Source organism: Lepisosteus platostomus, chromosome 15 (assembly GCF_059453375.1).
Source record: "Lepisosteus platostomus isolate fLepPlt1 chromosome 15, fLepPlt1.hap1, whole genome shotgun sequence".
NCBI classification, from domain to species: Eukaryota; Metazoa; Chordata; class Actinopteri; order Semionotiformes; family Lepisosteidae; genus Lepisosteus; species Lepisosteus platostomus.
Window position 1 is genome coordinate 17,169,401 of NC_142625.1, and position 22,711 is coordinate 17,192,111.

The 22,711-nt window shown below is 37.4% G+C and overlaps 1 protein-coding gene across 3 annotated transcripts in view; it reads right to left on the reverse strand.

Moving 5' to 3' along the window:
• Nucleotides 1-2,737: 2,737 nt before the first annotated feature.
• The window catches only part of LOC148648104 (uncharacterized), a 58,025-nt gene continuing 38,051 nt past the window's right edge, over nt 2,738-22,711 (reverse strand). For all 3 annotated transcript variants that reach the window (XM_088608463.1, XM_088608461.1, XM_088608462.1), the window contains 7 exons: nt 20,480-20,566; nt 13,322-13,474; nt 10,268-10,397; nt 10,137-10,169; nt 9,465-9,562; nt 7,078-7,161; nt 2,738-5,250 (listed from right to left, as the gene is read on the reverse strand). In XM_088608463.1, the coding sequence (XP_088464589.1) occupies nt 5,146-5,250; nt 7,078-7,161; nt 9,465-9,562; nt 10,137-10,169; nt 10,268-10,397; nt 13,322-13,474; nt 20,480-20,566 (690 nt within the window). In that variant the 3' untranslated portion in view covers nt 2,738-5,145. The remainder of the gene's footprint in view (nt 5,251-7,077; nt 7,162-9,464; nt 9,563-10,136; nt 10,170-10,267; nt 10,398-13,321; nt 13,475-20,479; nt 20,567-22,711) is intronic.

The following is a 22,711-nucleotide window of genomic DNA, read 5'->3' on the forward strand; positions in this document are numbered from 1 at the left end:
TTTTTATCTCTTTTAATCTCTCTCAATATCATTATTTCCAGCTATTCATATTTGACAAAACATTAGAGGTGTGCACATTTAATGTTTTTTGGGGATGTCCATACCCTTCTGTTGTGTTAACACTGTAGTTTTAATATAGTTATTGTTTTTAGTCTTGTAGGTTTTGGTGCTACCTTAAAATCTATGTAGCTAAAGGCTTGGAAACATTGGTAATTTAGACCAATTAAGTCAATGAATAATTTACAAACTAATTAAGAACCGGGATAGAAAGAATATCACTAGACCCTAGGGCTTTCAGGAACCAGCAGTATCAGTGGTCTACTGGTTATGTGTTTGGGGAGAGGATTACAGAAAAATTCAGGGGGATAAGACAAGGAACTGTTTTTGATTCAAGATTTAAAGATGGGAATGGAATAAAATCCACTTTATTATCTGTAAAAGATTAGAACCATTCAATTTTGCTAAGTAAATGTTTTATAGCAATTGGTAATTATGAAAGCATAATTTTAAAGAAGCTGTGGCATCTTTTACAGTCAAGACACCAAATTGCATGGGTTAAAGTAACGATGGGAAGAAAAATGGAATTGATGTTCTCAGAGGAAATTAAACGAGAGGAATTAATGAACTTTGCTAAAAGCACTTTTTTCCCTTATGCTTATGTTTGCCCATAAATGTTGTGCGTGAGTAGACTACCAAGTTTATCTCATAATATTAAAAGGACTCAGCAAAGGGAAGACATTCATTGACATTTGAAACAGAAACCAAGGTGGTAGTGATGTGTCAGTATTTAACAGAAATAAATTACATGCATTATTTTTTTTGCACTGAAGGATCATTGTACTGCAACCATTTAAACAAATGTGCCTTTGGATGCCTGTAAGGCACAGATGGCAGTGTCATCAACAGCATGGAGTAGTGAGTGCTTGACAGGAAATGCAGAGGAGAGGTGATTCATAACAAGGATGATCTAACAGACATGCTTGGTGATGACTTGATGGAATACTGGGAATGACCTGAGAACTGGATTGGATTCTGTCCATACAGAAGAGATCCCAAGGATTCTAAAGAGGTCATACAGGAAAAACGCCCATATAGAGTACAGGTTGAGCCATGTGGTCCAGACAGTGCTGGTTGAGACTTGGGTGATGGCATGAGCCAGTGCACAATTGGAAAAGTGAGATAGTTGAGAAAGTTGAGACACTGTAGCACTGACGTGACCTGTAAAACTGACCCCTGTCATTTGCCATGTACCTGTGAACTACTACTGTTAAAAGTGAAATCTACCTTCATCCTCCCATCGATATACAATAAAAGAAATCTCCATTTGTCCTCCCACTGATATCATGAAGGAAATTTTACATTTAAAACATCTTGTGTCTGCTTTAGGAGATTCCCAAACCAGTACTCTAGCTTTCTAAATAAGGTTGTTGACTTTCAGTTGGATTAAGAGGTGGGTGGGTTGACAAGGTCCTTCACTCCAGTTTATATCCCTTAGAAAAAATCCAGAATAAAAGTCTGTCTAATGTGCATAGGCTTTCTTCATAAAACTTTTCTTTCATTTGAACTTAATGGGCTAAATTGAAGTCAAGGACAAAATTAGGTAATGTGCTAATATGACTCTTACAATATACTCAATATTGTAAGATATTATATTGAGTAGTATTGGTCCCTTGCAGCACTGGGGCCCTGGGTTCGATTCCTGGTGTGCTATTCCAGTGGGTTTCCTTCAGTTTGGTTTCCTCCGGCAGTCCAAAGACATACTGGTAGGTTATTTTGCTTCTTAGAAAGTTGTCCTTGGTGCGAGTGTGTGTGCCTGCGATGGATTAGTGTCCTATAGAGGGTGCATCCTGCCTTGCACCTGTTGTTTGTTGGTTTAGGCTCCAGTTTCCATTTGGCCCTGCCTTGGATAAGACACTTAGAACTTTGATGGATGGACTTATAAGGAAAAAGGAGTCTAATAAAAATCACCAGCTGTTAAAATAGCCAGGACCCAATTTGATACTTTGATTTTTTAAATAACAGTAACTATTAATTATCTGATTAAGACTAAGTTACAATACTTTCACTCATTCTATTAATAAATAGAAAATGCAAGCTCTGCTATAAACTTACCCATCTTCTGAGATTGCAAAGTTTGTGAGTCTGGCAGAATGCAAACCCCAGTCTGCATGACGATAATAAAACTGCATTACCAGGCACTAGGCTGACATTAAACCCAGGACCCAAGAGCCGTGGGGAAGCAGAGCTAAATGTCACTCCTGGGTATGACATAGAAAGTTTTGTCTTCCAGAGTTTAAAGCCTTTTAATTTATTTACTAATGGGTATTTCTATATCAGGAGCTATGATCAGACTCGCTGAAATGGAGGGAAATGACAAAACTTGAAACATGTCATTTCTTTTCTGGCCTGCATTGTCATTCTAGAAGTGTCCACTGAGGAAATGAAAATGAGATCAGAATTGACCCTATGCATTCCTCTGGTGCCTCACATTATTAATGCATTGAACTGTAGTTCTTGTGATAGACTCACCTGTCTATCTGAGGGTCCATCAGCGCAAACTATTGCAAAATAAAAAACTTTTTCCATTTGTTAAGTTCTTCACTTGAAACGAGAGAGTTTTCAAGCATTTCATGTGGAGTGAACCTGTTCCCACTGTCATCATAAAGCCTGTACTTACACCACACCAAGAAATGCAACCTGCCAAGTAGGGAAAATGAAAAAAAATTAGAACTAAAACTGTAAAAATATTCTTTACTTAAGGAAATAATCAAACACTTCTCATAATTTGTCATATACAGTATGATTTTCTGCTAACCTGTTCAAACCAAAGAATACGATATGATATTCAAGGACTCAATTAGTACCAGTAGTGGCTCTGAGAACAGATTGACCTCCATGCAAAGGAAGTTGTGAGTTCAAGGTCCAAGGTCATGTCACTATCTGAATGTGACTAAGATTTCCCTCACACCTGAAGAAGACTCCACAGCTGAACTTTCTTCTCTTTTCAGCATGGAATAAACCTTTAATTTGTTCCTAAGATTTCCAAGGCATGGCAAACAATTGGAAGAGTGATGCTGGGGTTAGTTGGCAAGGGCTCTTTAATATTCTAGGACAAATTACTTCTGAGACTTGTTAGACACCTGTAAGCCTGTGGTTACATCAGTGAGTAATACGCTGCTCCTCCAATCAGCACCAGCTCTCCTGTAAGGCACTGTGGAGCTTGGGCCTTGTTAAGAGCCTGATGGGCCTGATGACTCAGGGTGTGGGCTGGACAAATGAGCTTATTTACCAAATAGGAGTCTGCAATACACAAGTTTTTGCTATGAACCAAGACAAAAAAAACATTGAACTATTCCATATGGGGTGGGACAACATTGCCAAACAGATTAGTGAACTCTAAAATGTTTTCTGAAGGTAGATTGTTAGTCATCCCAAGAATTAAAAAGAAAGGAAATAGAGAAAACTTTATCTTCATTACATTATAATTATTAATACACAACAGAAATATAAAATATTTGTCTGAGCTTAGCCAATGATCATCACAGAAATAAAAACTTTACGAAAGCAAAGTCAGAAAAAAACTCACTTCTTCGTATTTGGTTGTTAAATGACAGCATTAACTTGACTTACCTATTGTAGTTACTTAATCTCATTACAAAACATGCACCATATCACATACTGTACTTTATATACTGTAACTGAAAATAACCTTTTTGGCTATTGTTTAGCAAGGTGGGAAATTGTATTTCCAGGACTCTGTATTCAACAAAACATTTAACCAGGATCTCTCTGGTTACAACTCAAATGCTTCAAAGTACAAAAGTGCAACTAAAAAGTACATAAATTAAAAAATAGTAGAAAACATTAACAACAAATGAAACAACTTGCACGTGTTTGAAAGATTAACACTGCACAGTAGAATACAAGCATTTTTCCTGGATGCATTTTACTCCCCAAAAGTAAGGCAATTCAGTCTTCAAGTAAAAAGGAGCACACAGTCTCCTTTGTATGCATTAACTAAATCAGAACCCTAACAAGGAAAAAAAATCTCTTTAAAATACACACACTGTAAATCAAAGTTTTTGATAAACAATTACGGAGTGTTATTAATACATTGCCCATGACAAAAAAAATACTTAACAGAAATGTATCTAGCAGAAGCACTGCATTATTAGGGGCAGCAGGAGACACAGGATGTTCTCTGTTTTGAGTTACTATTTTGATGTATAACATTTTAGCACTTCAGTTCCATTCAGAATGAAGTTTCCAGTAATGAATCGTGCAAAACTGCATAGTTATTGATGGGCTGACTTTGACAAGCCAGAGCAAATGCATGCTATCCAAACAGGGAGATGGCAAAGGTTATGTTCAAAGATATCTTCTAAATAAAGTCATCTTCTCTTAGGACCTAAAAATCACAAATCAAGTTCCATCACAACCCACTCATTGAAAAAGAAGCCTTGGCTATAGGGGGTGACTTAATAAAGCATGAGATATTACTCCAGATTCAAGTCTTTTCACAGGGCACTGAAGACTCCTGTGGCAATTCTTTGAGCAAAAGAACAAATGCTCATATTCTGGACTAATCCACTTCAGGTTAAAGTAATCCAGCCTCTCGACAAACCCTTTGGGATTCTAAGCTATGATGAAAGGTAGTATTTATTGATTAAGTTCCATTTAATTTTTCATTAAGCATTAAGGTCTCAGTAGTTTAGGGCTACGATATGTTTAAACATTAATTTTATTGAAGCTTACACACAAATAAAAAATGTATTACTTTTACCAGTTTATAAACCTGAACGCGAGTTCTTGTTGAATGCAACACATTAAATGCTGGCTAATGTTAACTATTCATCAATCCATAAAACCAATGTGGTTTTCACCAGGCCTCATTTTAGCATAAGGCTGTAGATATAGCATGCTTTGGATGACCTTTAAGCAGATTTTAGTTATCAATAGGATGAAGTCATTTGAAGCTGTCTGTATCCTATTTTTTTGTTACTAAAGAAAAATGCAGAGAAAGACATTGCATAGTGTTATTAGCTTATTATCATTCATTAAACCCGGCTACTGTATATTTGTAAAGTCTCAACAAAATAACATAATATTTTGAAAATCAACATGCTATGCTTTTTCTAAAGGTCCTTATGGCACCATTTCCATGTAAATCCTCTTGAAATCACTGATGAATGTGCACAACCATCCAAATAGCTCCTGAGAATCCTGATCTCCTGGCTCTCCAAATTTAACCTTAAAAAAAACAAACAAAAAATCTGTTCAAAATATTTATTTAGTGCTTCTATCACTTCAACGGTAAACTCCTACAAAGTATAAACGGATGAAAGAAGAAAAAAATAAATTCATCGGATGAAATCAGAAGAATGGAACATCTGAAAAGAAGCAACAGCTCTAGCCCCTTCCTTTCTGCAATCCCATATCAAATTGAAATGGTGAAAATGACATAGAAAAATAAAACGGCATGGATTTTTAGAAACAATTCAACTGCATTATATTTTGTGTACCATGAAAATCCCATCCATCCATCTGCTTTATCCAATTCAAGGCTGCAGGGGAGCTGGTGCCTATCCTGGCAAGCAACAGGCACAAGACAGGATACACCCTGGACAGGATGCCAGTGAGTAGCAGGGCACACACCCGCCTCAGGCCAATTGTCCCAGAAGCCAATTAACCTACCAGCATGTTTTGGGACTATGGGAAGAAAACCATGTGAACACAGGCACAACCTACAATCTCCACATAGATTGCAACCCAGGTCTGGAACTCAACCTAGGGCCCCAGCACAGCTAGAATGCATTGCTAACCACTGCAATGATTATCACTGCAGATTGGCAGGTTGGTACCACTGCATGGAAGCATTGTTAACCCACGAAAATTCCTCTCTCATTCTGAAATGAGGAGATTCAATTCTCAAACAGCTAAGGCAGCTGTAGTTTTGGAAGTGAAATAGAATTCATGTAGAGTACCTAAAAAAGTGTTATTTTCTGTAATGCTTCTCGGCTGAAGGATATTGCAACATTTCCTCTACTGTATATCAACACTGATTTACTTTCATTAACAGCTTTACAAGTGTGAGAAAAGCTTAGACTGCATAGCAGTTTCCCTGGCGATTTCTCTATAATTGCATGTCCTGTCAAGGCTTGCTAATTACATAACTTGAAATATGCTTTTGATTGATCACTTGACAAGCTGGCAACTAGGCCAGCTAGCTGTAAAACACCCATTAATAGCTAACTAGAATTTATATTAGTTTATTTTTACACTATAATGTCCCATGCTTAACAAAGAAATAGGAATTTGCTATGCACTATTAGGGGTTTGTTTTAAGTATTGAAGAGAACCAGCATTCAGTGATGTAGAATATTTGCTAATTTACAGTACATGGGTGTTTCAAGAAATTATGGCAAATAAAACAAGTGATCTATAAGGCATGATCTGTAGAGCTGTCTGCAAATCTCACGAAAACACAACACAGCAAAAACGAAAATAACATTGTGTTCATTGTGCAGAGATAATTTTAGTTATGTGCGCAATTTCTCTTTTAATGTGGAGCAAAAAGGAACCTGATGGCAAAATGCTTTCTTTAAGATAATGATGCACACCTAAGCAGAATAATTCAAACATTCTTCAGATACTTCGTGAAAATATGCTTCCTTTCTAAGATGTATATAGTAATGGTTTGTGCCGATTAAAATAGTTTCCAGTATACAGTAGTTTATGTGGCACAAAAATGTTCATATACAGTATATACAGTAGCATATGCAGAAAAAGGACTAAAACAAGTGAAAAATAAACTACACTTTTTCTGCAGCTTTGTTTTCAGCATTGGCATCCATTACTGCAACTGACATTTAGTTTCTCTCATGTTAATAAACATATCTAGCAGGCCAATGTGACCTTTAGTTATTATCTCTGAAAAATATTTACTCTTCCTCCTCTATTCTCTGTAAACCATGAAAAATCAAACTGAGCCACCTAGACACTGCCAGCTCAGAAACTGTCTATCTCTGGCAGAGAGACCAAAAGACAAAGATATCACATGTAAAAGCCAGGGATTACCAATATGTCAGAGTAGAGTTTCTTCATCTCATCGCATTTCTTCGTCAGATGGGATAGATCAGCCTTATACTTCCGGATGACTATCTACAGCACATAATAAAACATAAAATTACCTTTCATTACTTTGTGTATCAATTATACATGAAGATTTATAAACATGCTTCTGTGAGATCTAGAAAGCATGACCACCTTGTAGAATCATTTTAGCTTTAAATGAAAGTGGTCATTAGGCCTGAAGAACAAGTAACCTGGCAGAGCTAAATGCGGAAATACACCATTCCTATGGATAACAAGGAACCTTATGATGAAAATAAAGTTCTCATTAAAAAGCAATTTTAGACATTTTTGCATTCCACATGTGGTTATACATAAACCAACACTGGTTTTCTTTTTACACTTTCAATTAAAATAACATTAGAAATTTACTGAAAATGCATTAAAGTAAAGCCAATGACACTCATGGGCCTGGAGGGTACACAGCATCTTTTAGTTTATTCTCAGTTCATAATGACTTAATTGTGTTCATTATTGATTTAATCAGTGTTAATAATTACTGCTTCCAAATCTTTAGTCCTTGAAAACATGGCTTTCACTGTAAAAACTGCAGAGACTGTGTAGCTTTTGAAAACAAAGTGGGGATCTTTTCCATGTACTTAGGAGACTCATTTTCTGATCATCAAATGGTGTACTCCTCAATTTAATTTATTAATCATTTCCCCCATAAGCCTCCTCAGTAAAGAGACCTTTACTCAAGGAATGAGAACTCTCCCTGCCTTCTAACAGCTCCTTAGAAGTTATCTAAGACTATAAGAATAGTTACAAACAAAAAAAGACCATCCAGCCCATTTACAGTAGCATTTTTTTTTTAGATCTCAGTAGTTAATTGATTCAAGGATCTCAACCAGCTGTTTCTTGAAAGAAGAAACTACAGTAGGTATGAGGTTCAAAACCATGACTATGCAGTTTGTTGGATACTCCCACAACCCATTGAGTGAAGATGTGCCTCCTGTTCTTAGTTTTAAATGTTTAAATGTTTCCATGTCTATCCTCTGGTTCATGTTTCACTGTTAATTCTAAATCTGTACATTGAGTTGGTTTGTTATTTACTGTATAAGATTTTGAGTTCGTCTTTCAAGACTTCTGAAAATTGAAATATACTGTACCATATTTTCTGTTGAGTCCATATCCATTACTGCTGTTTTTAATGAAAACCTATCTTTTTTAAATCCATGTTGACCTTCCCTTAGAATTTTCACATGATAGAGATGTTCTGTTCATTTATTTCAAATTACTGTTTCCATAATCTTACATGTAGTAAAAATAAGAGTTATTCATCCGCAATTACTTGTTTCTGTGTCCTTTTTTTATGGATGACCACTGCACTGCCATTTTTCCAATCAGTTGGTATTACCTTTGTCTCAAGGAAAATGTACATTAATACCCTATTAATAAATCTTGCTTCATTAAGTACAGCTGGTATCATACTGTACCATCAAGCATAGAGATTTATATATCTTAATGCTTCTAGCTGAGAAGTTGGGATATAATTCCCACCTTTGTCTATACATCTGTAATTACAAATATTTAGAAGAGCAGTTTAAATAGTCATTGGGAAGCAAACACTGATCCATTAACATGAGGACAGTGTGAACAGAGATTTCTGTTTACTAAATGTCTTTGCAACACAACACCTAATATACAGTAGCACATTTATGAAATGGAAGTCGAAAAGCAGAAAATGGTCTAAAGATATTTAATTAAGATAATAAAGATAATGCACAGGTTAATTAAAGAATACATTAGTCCTACAAATTAAAAACTCAGGTGGAAAATAGGAGATATTGTGCTCCAATTATTACATTTGAGAATGAATGGCTCCAAGGACCATATTCAGTGTCAATAAATTGTACTGTGATCAACTAACAAACTACAACAATCTACAAATACTGTACTTCTAATCTCTTGGAAATACTTCCACAATCTCTGGATCATATCTTTTTCCTGATTCCAAGAAAATGTCCTGTTTTTTTTCCTTCCAAATGGTAGAAACATGTACACTTTATTCTTTCTGACATGCTGAGGGTCTTCACATTGACTTTTCTAAAATTAGATTTCATTTCAGCACAGTGATAACCTTTATACTGTACTGTATGTAGTGCTTCGAAGCATTATGTGTTATTAAGTAAATGAACTACATTAGGAAAAGATGAAGGCCTTGAGAGTTATGGATTACCCACAGATACAACACGCTTCGTTCAGTTTAATTGTTATACAGTAGTATGTAGAGATTTCTATACCCTTATAGGAAACTACTGTACAACTGTTTTCTCTGAGTTATACTGTATACTGCCTGTTAGATATTAAAAATATAAGGTAACAATATATACCTTCAAGTCTTCACAAAACTTTGGATGTTGATTTCCTTGGTTTTTTGGTTTGTAAGCCTTTTTGTACTGAATAATTTTCTGAAGCTCATTCTTCAGAACTGTAAGATGAAAATTGTAACAATCATACATATTTGCAATTGACCACTGAAGGTTAATAAATAACCATAACTTCAATACGTACTGAAGCATAACATCAATTTTAAGTTATACACTAAATTGCACAATGTGCATCTTTGTGTACTACTCCGTACATTCTAAAAATCAGTAATGCATGTTGAGTCACATAAGAATTATGTAAGAAATGTACATTTCCAGGCATTAACAAAATAAGGCATTCAAAACCATTTTCTCATTTGTAACAGAGATTAATTAACATTTAATTAAATGTTTGGATATTTCTTTCCCTTATTTCAATCTTTTTACATAAACTGACCATTTCAGCATTAATTAGTAATTCATTAAAATAAATAAATCAAATAAATTAGCCATCTCTGCTTTATATGGTCCTAATATAACTTTGTTCTTTAGATTAATGGTCATAGACAAAACCAAATAAGCTTCTTCAAAGAAAAATACATGAGATGTACTGTACAGTACTGTACAGTGAGGGCTAAGCACAGCTTGTTTGATAAAACTGTGTGACATTAAAGGACATTTTCCTAAGTGACATACCATCCACCTCTGCTGTAAGTCCTTTTATTGATGCTAGAAATAAAAAGGAAAAAAAAAAGTGTTAGTTGAACTAATTATCAACTACATGATGCCAGTGATTTTCAGTTTTGATAAAAATTTCATTAGCTTACCCCCTGGAACGGCTTCAAATTCTGTCAACTCCTGGAAAAATGGTGCCACGGCAGGATCATGTAACATTATCTGCTCGACAAGGGCATGCAGCAAGGTGAACTTCCTGTGTTTCCCACGCAGCTGTGAGAGCTGTGAAGAACAGTGGACACTGTAGAGATGTTGCTCCACCCAACACAGAGCAGGGCTTTGCACAGAAAAATCCTTATAGGGCTTTATCTCTGCGAGCATTTGTCATTGTGCTGTTTAGTATGAAGTGACAGTATAGTTTTCTTATTTAGGTCTTTCGATTCTAAAGACACTGATTGAGTTCTGGAAAACGGGTTCACCATTGTGGATTCTAGTGAAAGACAAGCTGAACGTAGGTGAAATGGGACTCACCCACACCCTTCTTCCTGAACTAAGATTTTAAGGATCAAAATCTTTCACTTGCCTAATTGAAGATTAAAAAAGGTCTTTACTTTTTAGCTAGACTTTGAATAATTTAGGGCTTCCCAGCAGTATTCACAAAGCCAATACCCTGAGCTCTTTTGGGTAGGATGTACAGTACGTATGAGATCCTTGGATTAATTGGCTGCTAGCAATGAAATAAGCTAGATGGCCTCAATGACCTCCTCTTGTTCATAACCTTTCTTATGTTTTTATGAAATGCTACACAGCATCATTATTATAGCCCTGCATAATGAAAAGAGTGAAGGTCCTCTAAAACAACCACCAAAACTCTTAAAGTGTTTTCACACCTTACAAATATCAGCCCTCTATATAATAATAATAATAATAATAATAATAATAATAATTGCTTACACTTATATAGCGCTTTTCTGGACACTCCACTCAAAGCACTTTACAGGTAATGGGGACTCCCCTCCACCACCACCAATGTGCAGCATCCACCTGGATGATGCAACGGCATCCGTAGTGCGCCAGAACACTCACCACACATCAACTATCAGTGGGGAGGAGAGCAGAGTAATGAAGCCAATTCATAGATGGGGATTATTAGGAGGCCATGATTGGTAAGGCCCAATGGGAAATTTTGCCAGGACACCGGGGTTACACCCCTATGCTTTTCGAGAAGCACCCTGGGATTTTTAATGACCACAGAGAGTCAGGACCTCAGTTTTACGTCTCATCTGAAGGACGGCACCTGTTTACAGTATAGCGTCCCCGTCACCATACTGGGGCATTAGGACCCACATGGAGCGCAGGGTGAGCACCCCCTGCTGGCCCCACTAACACCTCTTCCAACAGCAACCTTAGTTTTTCCCATCCAGGTACTGACCAGGCTCACACCTGCTTAGCTTCAGTGGGTTGCCAGTTGTGAGTTGCAGAGTGATATGGCTGCTGGCTATATGATCTTCTGCATCTGCATCTTCTGCAGGCTCAGCATGTTTTCATGCCATTTCATTTGTGTTTAGTTGTTTACTTGCACTAAACAGCATAATAGCAGCATAGTTTCATTTGTATCCTCTATGTGCTCATGGCGGTCATTTCACAAGATGACACAGCTCTGGAATTATTTTTCAAGTACATTAAAAGAGCAGGACTTTCTATCCTTTGGAGAACACAAAGGAGCATCTTTTGTGAAGACCAAAAAAAATAAATAGGTTTTACTGACTATCTTAAAATCTCTTCACTCCTTCCTTTAGGTATATCAAGTAAAGGATGTTATAAATTGACAGTGGGACCAAACATTTCTTCAAAAGAAGAGGCCTACAGAGATTGTTTTAAAATGTTAATGGTTTCACAAACTTAGATGTCTCCAAATTCAACTGACTGCTGCATAGTTTTGAGTGCTTCTTAATTTAAATGCAAGAGAACCCTTTAATTCTGTAATGAGATTTGCTGTCTTTTCTGCCTAACATTGTTTACCGATTTCATGTCTGCACCATCTCCAAGGACTAAGCCAAAAGAAATGTGTAAAGCATCACAGAAAGGTTGATCCTGTATTTCCTTTGAACTAAAAACAGAACTGACAGCATGACATCACCAATCTTTCTGTAGTTCAGTGCTTCTATGAAGCAAACAGAAAAAGAAATAGGGAGCCGATTCCACAGGTCAAGCAATTTGGCTGGCTGCCTCAAACATCTGACAGAGTCCTAAAAAAGCAAGCTTCTAATCTTTATTTTGGGAGGGGGTGGGATGTTGGGTATAAAGAGGTGAGAAAGCACATCAATGTGAAGTACTTGAACTATTGGAATCAAACCAAGTGAATTTAAATACAATATATGCTTTAAAACTGACTTTGTGAAATTCATCAGCATGCAAATAATTTGTAACAACTGTAACAATTAAGGAGCAAATCTAAACATAAGAAGACAAACATCAAGATCCATGAAAATAAACTTACTACAGAAAAAGAAAAATATGTAGTAGCTTACTACTCACTACCACAGATTAGCTACAAATTTCTGTTTATAACTATTAATCGTTAAAGTACACTCAGTATACCATTGTCAGCGGAAGTTGTAGTTTTCAACGCAGTGGTCAGATTAAAATTATTTCTGTCTATAATAGAAGATAATTCAGTATACTGAAGTGCACACAGTGGTTCCTTCCACTGTTTTTATGTTCACAGTTGTTTCTGTGAACATAAGCATATTTAGTTTACTAATTCGTTTTTTAACAAGTTTCACATGTTCAAGTGTTACAAGACACTGAATATGCCAAAAACAATAAAAACTAGAAAATTATTTCCAGTACAATACAGCACCTTACTATTGTTTCCTTCAGGGGCTGGGAAGGTGGTGATAATGTATATTGAAACAGTACTGGTTAGTACAGTATGCATGTGTAGGGAAGAGGTTAATATTGTGAGTGAAAAGCTTGTATATGCTTAAAGGATAAACTATCAAATTACTCACTTCAAACTCAAACTACAGACTTAGTATTGCTGGACAAAAATGGCTTCAGCTGATTTAGAACTCTGCAAAACTCTGCTAACGTGATCTACACAAGGTGGAAGGAGGACCCATGGTGTAAACTGTTAAGCAATCTCATTAGCACTGAACTGCAGTGTTTGTCAAAAAGGTCAGACACAGAAGACAGCGGCTTACTTTTGTCAGAGAGGAAAGCCGGTATCCCTTGGCCTTTTCCTTCCCAGCATTCTCATTGAGGTAATTGCCCACAGCAAGAAGGTACTCCAGCACAGAGACAAACGACTTGCAATTCAACAGCTGAGAGCACATTTTGATCTTCTGGTCAATCAGCTGAAATATACAAAGAAATGTATTAGTCATTCACAACTGCATCAACTTTGATTAAATAAGTCAGGTGTGTAAAGCCTCCAACATAATCAGCTGTGAATATAAAAATGCAACATGCTTAAAAAAGAAATGCTTCTTGCCTTAAGTGTAACATGAGCAGTGGTATTCTGGGACTGTCATGGTTTACACCATACAGGTATTACATTTACTTTTGTGCTTATGTAACTTGAATCATAAGTAGCAAAAACTCTCAGTGTGGTTGAATGTCATTTTGGTCATTTTCTTCTTGATTCTGATGTTTTTTTCAGTTACAGTGCCATGACTGTTGCTGGTTCTTGCCCAAGTACTTTGAGAGTGATCTAAAATTTAAAATAAAAACAGTAGCCCCCAAGATCACCATTTTGTCAACTTCCTTTATGTTGTTCACAATTACTCAAGACATTGATTTACCACATTAATTGTCTTCTACTGTTAATGGAAGCCTACATCATAATATGTAATGACAGTTTTTTTTTCACCAAATTAAAGCTGTTCTGTAATACCTGCACATATTTAGCTTGCGACAGCCTTGTTTGGTTTTAAATTCCAAAATACTTCTGCTTTACAGAATGGCCTAGTTTCTAATTTAAGTTCTCCTCTAAGACAAACACCTCAGAAAAATATTAGCAAAGTCTGCCTTGTGTTTTCCTTTTAACACAACATAGTGATGGGGACACTATACTGGAAAAAAGGCGTCATCCTTCGGATGAGACATAAAACTGAGGTCCTGACTCTCTGTGGTCATTAAAAATCCCAGGGTGCTTCTCGAAAAGCGTAGGGGTGTAACCCCGGTGTCCTGGCCAAATTTCCCATTGGCCTTTACCAATCATGGCCTCCTATGGACTGTGGGAGGAAACAGGAGAGCCCGGATGAGTCCCAGGTGAACAAAGGGACAACATACAACCTGGAATTATACCCAGTGCCCCAGCACTGTGAGGAAGCAATGCTAACCACCATGCTAACCACAACATACAGTACAGTATACAGACAATGCAACATAAAATTTAAATGTCATCTTGTTCCTTTTCTGAGACAACTTTGTCTTACACAGATTCAAAGTGTTCGAAAATAGAAGAAATATTGAAACAGGTTTATGTAGCAGAAATATAGACACTATACTACAAATAGTTTTTGGAAGGCTAGGCACCAAGCGCAGGGTGGGATTCGTAGGAGAGAGCTCTCTCAGCTGCTGGCAGCACAGCGCCCCATCTGGCCTCCTGGGCACGTGGTGGCCTGTAGTGCTGTTGGTGACATACGGTATGTGCTTCTGTTTCACCTCAAGCCAAACCTCAGTTACGGGGCTGTGGCCTGTGAAGTGTTAAAGATGAGTGCCTTGAAAGCCGGTAGGTCAGAAGAGTGTTCATTTCCCCATTCGCCCCTGTGTGCAGTCACAGGGTTTGCAATGAGCAGAGACATAAAGTACACACAACTGGCTGCTCTAAATTGGATGCATATAATGACAAAAAAATCAGCACTTAAAAAAAAACATATGACCTATAATAAATACTGTACCTGAGTTACTGTGACAATGCTATAACACTTATGTTTTAGCCATGAAACCACACTTTTTTTACCGTGGCATTATTGCAATTTTGCACCATCACCCAAATCATGACGTTAGGCAACACTGCTATGACCTTGTAGATGGATCTCATCAGATCTTGGAAGTTTAGCAACATTAAGCTTGACCTGTCTTACGACAGAAGAAATCTAAGGAAAACTAGAAGGTTACTGCAGTGACTGATGTAGGTAGATCAGTTGGCGTCACTCTTCCTTCTGGATTAAAATTTCCAAACCAATTAAAGCCCCAGGACCACTGGACTGTAGGAGGGGTTTTCTCTTGCATAAGACTGTAGATAGAGGTTGTGACTACTTGGTCATGGAATTTCCAATGGCACTGTTTTGTAAGACTAGTGGTTTCGTGCAGTGTCCTACAGTAGCTAAATTTATCAATCTATTGTAATATACATACTGTGTGCTGTGATCTACAACAGCACCAGGTGTATATTTCACTTCAGTGGTGGCAGGGTAGTCACAGTATGTGAAGTACACTGGGATTATTTGTTACAAACAGCACACTCATCTTAATAATAATAATAATAATTGCTTACACTTATATAGCGCTTTTCTGGACACTCCACTCAAAGCGCTTTTACAGGTAATGGGGATCCCCTCCACCACCACCAATGTGCAGCATCCACCTGGATGATGCGACGGCAGCCATAGTGCGCCAGAACGCTCACCACACATCAGCTATCAGTGGGGAGTAATGTAGCCAATTCATAGAGGGGGATTATTAGGAGGCAATTGGAAATTTGGCCAGGACACCGGGCTACTCTTTTCGAGAAGAGCCCTGGGATTTTTAATGACCACAGAGAGTCAGGACCTCGGTTTTACGTCTCATCCGAAGGACGGCGTCTGTTTACAGTATAGTGTCCCCATCACTATACTGGGGCATTAGGACCCACATGGACCACAGGGTGAGCGCCCCCTGCTGGCCCCACTAACACCTCTTCCAGCAGCAACCTTAGTTTTTCCCAGGAGGTCTCTCATCCAGGTACTGACCAGGCTCACACCTGCTTAGCTTCAGTGGGTGGCCAGTTGTGAGTTGCAGGGTGATATGGCTGCTGGCTTGACATTTCTTTAGTGATACACATGCTAAGTAGAAGGTCACATGTCAATAGTGTTGGCTATGAAAAAGAAGAAAAATGCATATTTTGAAGCCCTTCTCAGTTATTGAAAAAGAACTTCACTGACTGTAAATTTCAAAGAAGAATGTAAATCTGAAAGGAGAATGCACTTTCACATATTCCATATTTCAAGTATGACAATCTTTAGATTCTACTTTCCTCTGTGCTATAATGCTTGCTCTAAAGAATTCAATTAAAAGTCACATCTTGCCATATGTTGATTCTGAGAGGACGACTTATACAGTACTTCCCCAATGCCACCTTTGTTAAGTTCGCAACACCTGTGTAACACATTTTAGTGTAGCATCAATTATCTAAAATTAAATCATAATGTTTTAGCTTAAACACTGTTTCCTATATTCAAACCAACACCTAATATCTCCATATGGCTTGAAATGAATAACAATAATAAAAATCATAATAATAGAGAGATGTTTCCTCTTCAAGGAAGATTGGTAAAAAAGATACTAAAAATGTTCTAAGAACATAAATGAATATTCCATTTTCCTCTATTGACATTGATGCATGATTTTGTTTAAAAAAGGCAGCTACTGTACAGTATAAGCACTGCTGCCACTGGGGCTGGACGGTGGAGGGTGAGGGGGGGAGAGAATTTGTTGAATAACCATATTGTGTTGTGGTTAAGAGTCGTTCAGTAACACCTATCCATATGTTCATGCTTGCTGGGGAACTCCAGCCCCTTGTGTTTTTTACATATATTTGGACTTAACTGCTGCCTCCTCACAGCTCGTCCCCTGCTTTGCTTGTACCGGTGCTGTGATGTGGATATGTAAATAAGGATTCAAGCTGTAACCTTGTGCACCTGCACATAAGCAGTTTCCATGTGTCTTGAATACAAAAAGAAAATCCACACATGGAGTTCTCTGAACATTTTGTTCACAGAATTGCAAGCAATGATAGGTCAGGGAGAACACAAATCATGCACTTAAAATACAGATCTAAGACACAAAACCATCAGGGTTCCATGATTTTATTCCTGACCTTGAGCCAGACAAAGCAAAGTACCGTATTTATTGGGCTTTTAATGTTTAGCCAACCTCTGTCATACAGCCAGCTGAAACACTCTAGCCATAATTTCACAGTGAAGCATGCCCATTGCTTCTCAATATTATTTCCATCATCAAGCTTATGAAATGACAGATGAATCCTTCTTGATGCCCCCAGCTTAAACAATGCTAAGCCTAAATTCAAAGGTTTAAAGTACTAAGTAAAGGATAAGTTATTCTGCTTTCTGTTAAATATTCTGCTTTCTAGATCATGTTTTAGTCAAAGCTTTATGTTTTTGTTGTTGCTTTAACTTTCTGTACAGAAAGAAAACTGATTCAGCAGATCCAGGCCCATATGCATGACAACAAGGATACAAAGCTTAGGAGAAGGTCATTCAATCCACTGTTCCCATTTGGTTATGTTATTCTATAGGTTGACAGCCAGTACTGGTGCAACTGGGAGAGAGCCCTCCCGCATAAAATTCTTGAAACCCATCCTGGAAAGCGACAATTTCAAGTAGCCAATCATATTCTGCATTTCTTTGGGAGGAGTAAGGGAACAGGAATACTGTCTGGAAAACCTACAGTATATACTGTACTATATATAGAAAGAAGGTACAAAGTCCACACCAACCTGCAACACATTAACATTTTCTCCCAGTTGAAAATATTTCTCACAAGCGCCACATTGACACTATGTGGGTGATATTTTAACACCTCGCAGTTTAATTAATGCAAATCCCTCCCTAAGCTATACATAGCAAAAACAATGAAGAACAGAAAACGTATCATTGCTTGGCAATCAAAGCCATCTGTTAGCTAATTTCCACCACCCCCAGAAGCACAAACAATGAAAAGATACTAAAAGAGAAAATTATGGATTAGAAATTCAATCTATGGAGTGAAAAGGACAACAGATAAGACATCGGAAGTAGCCACAGATAAGAAGAAACTATTCAGCCCACCACGGCAAATGTGTCCCAGTACTGTACTATAATAATTAATAATAATAATTGCTGACACTTATATAGAATTTTCTGGACACTCCACTCAAAGCACTTTACAGGTAATGGGGTCTCCCCTCCACCACCACCAATGTGCAGCCCCACCTGGATGATGCGACGGCAGCCATAGTGCGCCAGAACGCTCACCACACATCAGTTTGGTACTGTACTGTACATATTGTTCTAGAAACAAACAAGAAAGGGCACTGAAGAGACTTTAGGGGAAGGAGCTATTTTTTTGGATTTGGGGATGTGTTTTCTATTTAAATCTACCAGGCAGTGTTCGTCACTCTTGTTTCTTTGGAATTTTTGGCATCAGTCTAGATTGCAGACTCACCCATGAAAAATATTTAATGAAACCAGTTTCAAGGATTCTCAGTAGCAAAGTATATGATTTAAAGGGATTAGGCTGTTTTATTCTGAATAATAGTCTGCAAATATTAGCTAAGGGTTTTGTGTCTCAAGTGTTAGCTAAATAAATATTGATCTTGTAAGTAAGTTCCTATTTATTTCCCAACCTCCAAATTGTTTACAGAACATTAAAGAGGCCACAGGACCTCACTCAGTATTCTCTGATCGTTGGAGGCGTGTGATTATTTCATTTTTTTAATTATCATGTACTCAGGCTGGTGTCAGGACAGATCTAAGTAATCTGAACCAAACATTAAACCTTTGTTACTACTAGGAGCCCCTAATGCAACAATATTTACAGTATTTATTTTGGAAATATCTTAAATACCAATAATATTGCCATACTGTATATCTAAAATTAAACTAGTCAGATTAAGGTACATTAAAAAAACTAAATCTTTTTTCAGCCTTAAAAGCTATAACAATCATTCCATAGTAATCCTATTGGGTATATAATGTTCAGCAATAATAATATGTTCTCATAACCTTAAATATTCAAGTAGGGAACTCATTAGGAAAAGTCCTGCATTGTCCCCAAAAACTCCATAATCCCTCTGTGGTAATAATGTTATTTCATGATAATTTGCCCCATTTCCGATCAAATTTAGTTTTTTCTACATTAAAAACATTATAAATTGGTATTGCCTGTTGTCAGTCATTTCAACTTGTTACCACTCCTGCAGCTCACTGGTGGGAACAATCACCTGAGCAAGGGCGCCCCCTAGCTGCCATTTGTCATTTCACACTCCAGAAACGCCACAGAGCCTTGCAGAAGACAACACAGCAACACCACAAGCTTGCAGGTGTCTGGGCAGGTTTGGAACACGTGCAATAATGTTTGCTTTTTTAAATGTCCTCGTTGTTTATGGAAAATCAGAAGGAACATGTGAGTCCAAAATGACTAAAGCACTTTACAGCAGCAATAAAACAAGATAAAAATGTACATGACAGCCATTTATTTTTTCCTGGAAGCTCAGTCTATCATTAGACTGTCTATACAATTGACCTGTAACGAAACCTGTCTCTGCGCAGCACAGTAGAGAGCTCTGAATGTGTGGACAATAGAGTAATTCCTAACTCGTTTTGCTTGACATCAATAAGCAAACCTGACAGCAGTGAAAATCCAGGGGATATTGGAGACTGCAGATTGATGCAATATTTCAACAAATCGAAAAAACCCATTTCAGTGTAATACGACACACTGTAGTACACTTCACTTTTCACCAGCTTAATAAATATAGACACACATATAAGACTAGAAGGTCATTTTGCTTTGCAATCCCAAACATTTAAAAAGAAAACCAGATACTCAAAGCTTAGTCGCTAAATAGTAACAATATAAAAACAAGACACCATTCTTTTCTGTTTTGGCTTGAAAGTGAGTTAGAAGTTTGTCTACGTAAACAGTCCATGTAATTTTATTAATAACCAAGGACAAAAAATTCTGGCAAGGGGAGACAGACATTTTCACTGTAAGTTACAATGAAATTAGAATTGCAACATACCACTGCTTGAATTGGAGCTTGTAATTAATACAACAAATGCAGATTGCTCTGCTGAGACAACTTAATTGTAATCTTCAAAAAAGGAATGGTTGGGAATATTTTTCTACCTGTCTCAAGCATTCCCTATCTATGTCATTAGAGAGAATGAACTGAGTGCTGTTACTTCACTCTCTTCCCTCCTCTGTGTGTTACTGTGGTTTCTTAAATGCATCTTCCAGCCTAATGAGTACAGATGTGGCTTGCAGTTTTCTAAACATTTTCAGTGCCAATTGACATTGATAGTGTCCCAACATATGACTTGAGTGTATATGACAGATACACTCAAGGAGAAATATTCAAGTTTTAAACTCACTGGCTGCAGGTCCTCCATGCTTATGGGAAGTTCTCTGATGGTGAGTAGTACATCTAATCGATTATTCAAGAATGGTATTTTGCACATCTGAGGGGGAAGAAAACAAAGTATTTAAAGTTTTTGAAAATACCATTAACAAACACAACAAATAATCTGGTACAAGGATAAATACTGTTATAAAAAACATCACACTTTCATCTAGACCACAACTGGATTCTACTGCTTTACTGTCTATGACACATCTTCATGGAGTCTTTATTAATACTTTAACAATAAAGTAATAACTTATTAATACTTTAATAAATGTTCTGCACATCAAAACAGCAAGGCACGTCTACAGAAGCATCTGTGTTGAACTTTGTCTTTGTTTTGCTCTAAGTGCATTGCATCCTATACCTTATTTGTTGTTTTTGTTCATATCCGTATGTCAACTAAATGGATCAGATATGACATTGCCAAGATGTGATAAGATATTGCCTCACTGGATAAGATATGACCATTATGGCTTCATCCTGCAATCCATCAGGTCACTATTTCTAGTATGGCACCATGCATTTCTTTCAGTTACCTTTCTGTTTACAATGCTCCATTATGTAGAGTGGAGTTCCATAAGTCACCTTGCATAAAGGCTTCAGCTGAATGAACACAAACAGGAGAAAGCACTCCTCAAAGCAAACTGTGAAATCTCCTAGCGCACAGAAAGTTTTGGCTTGTCCATTTGTCATTTACTGCAGAGTATTTTCCAGATTTAAATCTGAGGGAGCGCTTAAGAGGTTTGTGGTGCAAGAAACGGATGGTTCCTTCTGAACTGAAGCTTGACAAGAATGATTAAAAAGCAGAGGAGCTCTTATAGGGGAGATTGTGCTATTCAATGGAGCACATAGTCATTACTAACTAGCAATAATTCAAAGCGTGGTGTCATTCAGCACCAGCCTTTCTGCAGATCTAATGGCTCCTTAAGTCTTTTGGTTTCGGTTAAATTCAACATGGTAAATAGGAAGAAGCTAAGGGTTCAGTTCCTCACCTCTAAACCCTTCAGGAAATAGAAGCAAATTTATTTATTTTATCACTGGTTAAGTCAATTATTTCTAGCAAATACTTGCCAGTGATGGTATCTACTGTAACTCAGTTTGGTTGGTACCTATGACTGGTGAATTGCATTTAAGCCAATGATGTTTCGTTGACTGACCTGAGATTAAATTACATCAATGAAAAAAAAAATGAGGTAAGTTGCTTATTTTATATGCAGAGGTCTTGAAATTATTGTCTTTAAGAACATGAAAATGCAGATAGATTTAAAGAAAAAACATAGGTGTTCTGGTTAAAAATGAAATAAACTCTTTGTGGGCATAAACCTCTAATACTGCAGGTAATATCTTGGAAGACCTCACTTCCATGTGGAGGACAGAAGCAGTGGGACCCACTGGCATTTCCCTTGGGCACTGTGGGTGCTGTTCTGTCTAAAAGCGTTGGCTTTTCCAAAAAGAAGCATCATCATACCAGGACCTTCCTGAAAAATCACCTTTTCCTGGTGTGCAGTCTTCTACAGAACTCCTAAATGCTGGAATGAACATAGCTCCCTCTCCACTTAAACTACTGTAATTTGTGTCCTGTCCAAGGGTTACAGTAGCTGTATCCCATACAGCCCCTGTCACAGACCACCATCTCCAGGTTATCTAACAGGAAGAAGAACCATCTTAGGTTCATATTCCAGGGTTTTCAGCTAGGCTTTGATGCAATGTATGCCTCACTCTTATAGGGTTGGGTGTATGAAATTTGTTAAAGTGTGACTCTGGGCATGTACTGTAACCGATCTTATGGTCTTCCTGGCAGTTTGGCATTTTCTTCTGCTCCTCCAAAACAGACATGTGTTCATGCACATGGACACCATGACAGTGGCATCAACTGCCTGGATTTGAGGTCTCAGACCCCTCATTTGATGGCTGAACAGCTCCTGATTTCCCTATGAGCAGTGAATGCACTCAGCATCATTACTGGCTATAGAGCAGTGCCTTCCTCTTCAGGTAGTGCACCTCATTTTTTCCCTGGGAGGACAAGTTGAAATCTGTTTGCCTCACAAGAGTCCACTCATTGCCCACACTGGTTCTCAATTAATAAAGAAGTCTGTTCACTTAGTGAAAGTCCAGCAAATGAAAATTATGAAATAGTAAATCAGCATAAAAGACAATCCACAGTACTACAGGGATTGGGCACTACATTCATATTTCTGAG